This window comes from Diaphorina citri, unplaced genomic scaffold, assembly GCF_000475195.1.
Source record: "Diaphorina citri unplaced genomic scaffold, Diaci psyllid genome assembly version 1.1 scaffold792, whole genome shotgun sequence".
NCBI classification, from domain to species: domain Eukaryota; kingdom Metazoa; phylum Arthropoda; class Insecta; order Hemiptera; family Psyllidae; genus Diaphorina; species Diaphorina citri.
In genome coordinates, this window is record NW_007378224.1 from 13,080 (window position 1) to 17,915 (window position 4,836).

The following is a 4,836-nucleotide window of genomic DNA, read 5'->3' on the forward strand; positions in this document are numbered from 1 at the left end:
CCTTTGTCTCTATCATCTAACCTCTAAAAAAAAAAAAAAAAAAAAAAAAAAAAAACGTTAAACAAAATTGTCCGTAATTTAAAATTAAGCAAATAAAATAATAATAAATTTCATCATATCAATCATACCTACTCATTGGACATCGTTTAACATTGTACCTGTGGTGCTCTCTGTGTTTTTTCCTTCGAACTTTTTGTAACTGATTGAACTGAATCAGAACTTTGAGACCAAAGTTAACCGAGCCAGCCTAGTTAGCTTGGTTGGTAGCGCGTCTACCTTGTAAGCGCTAGGCCGCGGGTTCGATTCCCGCCCAGGGCGGATTTTATCCTGATGGGATAATTTTCATTCTCGGAATGGCTGGCTTTCTCCTATCCTGTCTTTCTTCTCTCTTCAATTTCGGGACGATAAGACCTCAGCAGTTACAGTTCCCTCTGTCAAACCTCTTTTAAAAAAAAGTTAACCAATGTATTGCATGTTGCAGGTACGCGCCGTGCTTTTGCCGAGCAAGAAACAAAAGTACAAGAGCAAAATCAGGCACGGAGACAACCCCCAGTGCCTTGTAAGCGCTAGTCCGCGGGTTCGATTCCCGCCCAGGGCGGATTTTATCCTGATGGGATAATGTTCATTCTCGCAATGGCTGGCTTTCTCCTATCCTGTCTTTCTTCTCTCTTCAATTTCGGGACGATAAGACCTTAGCAGTTACAGTTCCCTCTGTCAAACCTCTTTAAAAAAAAGTTAACCAATTTATTGCATGTTGCAGGTACGCGCCGTGCTTTTGCCGAGCAAGAAACAAAAGTACAAGAGCAAAATCAGGCACGGAGACAACCCCCAGTTTGTCGACAGCTTTCTTCTTCACAAAATTAACCCAGGTATGATCTTTTTAATCTGGGCGGTAAGCCCCTGGGAACTATACCAGTTACTTCTAAGGTTTCCAGTCACGGGTATTTACACCCACAAAAGATCTAAGCAGGTCGCAGTGACATAGGGCGTTTATTATAGCCGATGGCCTTTATTTTTTTATTTATTTATTTATTGTTTATTTAGTACAATTTACAATCTTACCAATACTAATACCCCCCCCCCCCCGATTGCTCTCTCTTAGATTTCGGGAAGATAAGACCTCAGTAGTTTTACAATTTCCTCTACATAAAACGAAAGAAAAAAAAAAGAAAAAATTAAAGCTCATTGTGAAATAAACCTTATTTTCTTCAGGTCAGTTTACCTAATTAAGTAATAAATTATAATTATCTCAGAAGTAGATATTAATTATTATTATTATTTGTCAATTAAAATCTGTGTAATATTTAAATTTAAGCTTTTTTGTAATTTGTACGTCCAATTAAATTATTTCATATGATCTAGAGCACCCTAAATTTTATACGTTTTTTGATAATCGCTTGAAATTTTTCAATACCTAAACAGTTAGCTGGTAAGATAGGTCTAGAATCTATACAATTCTACCTTTTGAGGAGTAGTAAGACTTTAAAAGGGAGTTCGCAGTACACATGAATGTGAAGAGAGCGTCGTATCTATACAATTCTACCTTTTGAGGAGTAGTAAGACTTTAAAAGGGAGTTCGCAGTACACATGAATGTGAAGGGAAAAACGCACAAATGGTGGGTCAAAAATGGAGGTAGGTGGTATAGATTTTGATTATTTGGTAGGTACTGATTGTTTGGTTATTACCTCTATTACCTATTAATTATTTACGGATTCGAATAATTCTTTAGGTCCGTAGCCATTTAGGTTTGCATGGATTTACATATTTTCTATACTAGTAAAATTTCTCATCATTTACTTAGACCTTCCTAGATCTAAATAGAGTTACTATGTTTGAAATCCTACAGCATAACATTTTCTATACTAGTAAAATTTCTCATCATTTACTTAGACCTTCCTAGATCTAAATAGAGTTACTATGTTTGAAATCCTACAGCATAAATATTTTTCATCGTATTATTTAATTATGAATTCCATTTATTTTTTCACTTTCAAAATGTTTTGATTATTACCTTAGCGAAAACCTTTATTATTGTCTTAGATAAAACCTTGATTATTTATTGTCTTAGAATTCTTAGACAAAACCTTGATTATTATCTTAGCTAAAACCTTGATTATTGTTCTAGATCTTGATTATTACCTTAGCGAAAACCTTTATTATTGTTATCGGATAAAACCTTGATTATTTATTGTCTTAGAATTCTTAGACAAAACCTTGATTATTATCTTAGCTAAAACCTTGATTATTGTTCTAGATAAAACCTTGATTATTGTCTTAGATATAACCTTCATTATTGCCTTAGATGAAACCTTGATTATTACCTTGACAAAAACCTTGATTATTGTCTTCGGTACAACCTTGATTATTCTCTTAGATAAAACCTTGATTATTATATTAAATAAAACCTTGATAATTAGCTAAATATACCTTGATGATTGTCTTAAGTAAAATTTTGATTATTGCCTTGCAATTCTTAGGTTAAACCTTGATTATTGTGTTAGATAAAACCTTGATTATTACCTTGTCTTAGATAAAACCTTGGTTATTATATTAAATAAAACCTTGATAATTACCTAAATATACCTTGATGTTTGTCTTAAGTAAAATTTTGATTATTGCCTTGCAATTCTTAGGTTAAACCTTGATTATTGTGTTAGATAAAACCTTGATTATTACCTTAAGCATACCTTGAACATACCTTGATTATTGCCTTAGATAAAACCTTGATTTTTACCTTAAATATACCTTGTTATTGTCTTAGGATCCTTAGGTAGATAAAATTTTGATTATTACCTTTAATAAAACCTCGATTATTCCCTCATACAACCTTGATTACACCTACCTTAAATATACCTTGATATAATGCGCTAATTTTTTACCTACACTAATTAATTGAACCCTCGCATTTATCTTCCACAGCTGAGCACGGGCAGCTCAGAGATTCTGAGCTTAGGCCGCAGTGACAGCACAGATTCTACCCACTCCATGCTACATGGAGGCGTGGCAGAACTACTGTTAGGACTATCCTATAATGGAACCACGGGACGCATTTTCATAGAGGTTATCAAAGGCAGTCATTTCAGGTAGGATGTACCTATGTATTAGTCATTTCCTACGTTGATTTCTCCGGCTTAAAATTAATCAATTTCAAAATCAAGTTCATAATCTGCCTAATTGAGCGCGGTGCAATAATCCTAAACAAAAAAAAAGTAAAAAATGAACGCGACACACAAGGGATCAAGAAGAGACCGCATTACCTAATTGATTAAGTTCTGAAGTTGACTTTAGTAAACCATTGGGAACTGGTGCATTTAACGTGCTATCCTGGATGGCGGTAATTATTATACTCTAAAGCCAGCCACTCACTATCAGGTAGACCTGACAGGTACGGCTGAAAAGGTCCGTCTGTCAGGTCTACCTGATAGTGAGTGGCTGGCCTAACATTCAGCTTATTTTCTCCCGTTACAGGAACGTGGCCATGACTCGAGCTCCTGATACTTATGTCAAGTTAATGCTATTGAGTTCAAGCGGCCAGGAAATGTCGCGGGCTAAAACCTCAGTGCGGAGAGGCCAGCCCAATCCGTTGTTCAAGGAAACGTTTGTATTTCAAGTAAGTGGTGAACAGATTAAAAGATGTACTTACTAGTAAAAAATATTCATCTCGGTGGTCTAGTGTGGTTATGGTTATCACACTAGACTTGAACGCCGCGCCGGAGGTTGGTTCGATTTCCGGCCGGGTCGAAGATTTTTCGGTTCTCTGCTTGAGAGTTTGGAGGCACTCAGCCTCGTGAGGACAATTTTTAATTGAATAGCGATCAGTGACGGCATTACCAGTGGAAAAAGATTAGTAAAAATGGAGATTGATTCCGAAGGAGGAACTTAGTAATAGAATAGAATATACATTGTTTATCCTGCTGAGTTAAGACTGAAAGTTCCTTTGACCCCGCAGTCTAACCAAGGTCTAATGGAATGCTGTGATATTGAAAGAAGTTGTGAAAAGGCTGTCTGCTTTACCAGGAATAATTCGTGATTTGATTGAATTCTATTACCATTCCGCGAAAGCTAAAGCAGCTAAAACAACAACGACTTTGATTGCAGGTGGCACTATTTCATCTTTCCGATGTCACTCTCGTGGTATCTGTATACGATCGGAAATCTCTCAAGAAGAAGCAGCTGATTGGTTGGTTTTCTCTCGGCCAGAATAGCACTAGTGAGGAGGAGTTGGCTCATTGGAATGAAATGTGTAAGGTGAAGGGGGAACAACTGGCCCGGTGGCATATCCTATGCGGGGATGTTTGATCAATGTGCTACGCTAGGGGGATGCTTTGTAAGATAAGGCTGATGGGGTGTTGCTGTAAGGTGTGTAGGGAATGATGCCTGTATCGTGTATCATAGTGCTTTCGGTTTGTTCACGATATTCGCAGTTATGGGTTCGATCTCAGGCAAATGTAGATTTTTTTACCGCAAATAATTGATGTTTTAGATTTTTTGTGAGAGTTTAACAGTTTCCCTTCTTTTTATGCCCCCATTTTTGGATTTCCATGACAAAGAATAGATTCTCACAATGATTTGAGAAGTAAACATTCTGAAATTATGTATGGAACAATAATCGGGCAAAAAACTTCTTGAATTATAAGTGAAATCATCTGATTCAGCGTTTTCGACACATGTCTAGACTCTTGATAAGATTAGAGATTGGATAGTTCCAACCTAACTCGCAATGTTCAATTAGATCGACTGAGTAAACATTTTGAAGACAGTTATTGGTAGAACCACTAAACTCTAGAATCCACTGAGGAATCATTACCCAATAGATATATCAAGTTAACAAGTAG

The 4,836-nt window shown here is 36.3% G+C and overlaps 1 protein-coding gene and 1 long non-coding RNA gene across 2 annotated transcripts; one reads left to right on the top strand and one right to left on the bottom strand.

Moving 5' to 3' along the window:
• Positions 1–1,098: 1,098 nt before the first annotated feature.
• Positions 1,099–1,986, bottom strand: LOC113468614. The gene is made up of 3 exons (XR_003392300.1): positions 1,894–1,986; positions 1,544–1,804; positions 1,099–1,461 (listed from the first exon to the last, which is right to left on the bottom strand). It is a non-coding gene; the product is annotated as an uncharacterized LOC113468614 (long non-coding RNA).
• A 446-nt stretch (positions 1,987–2,432) lies between these two features.
• Positions 2,433–4,395, top strand: LOC103512107 (synaptotagmin-16-like). The gene is made up of 4 exons (XM_026825681.1): positions 2,433–2,438; positions 2,921–3,084; positions 3,470–3,611; positions 4,100–4,395. Exons 1-4 carry the CDS (start codon positions 2,433–2,435, stop codon positions 4,298–4,300), a joined length of 513 nt encoding a protein of 170 aa, XP_026681482.1. The 3' UTR covers positions 4,301–4,395.
• Positions 4,396–4,836: the final 441 nt, after the last annotated feature.

Excerpts from the sequence above, each read along its gene's own strand:
- LOC103512107 (XM_026825681.1), top strand. Across the intron at positions 3,085-3,469 it reads ATCAAAGGCAGTCATTTCAG|GAACGTGGCCATGACTCGAG; the intron begins GTAGGATGTACC and ends CTCCCGTTACAG. Across the intron at positions 3,612-4,099 it reads AGGAAACGTTTGTATTTCAA|GTGGCACTATTTCATCTTTC; the intron begins GTAAGTGGTGAA and ends CTTTGATTGCAG.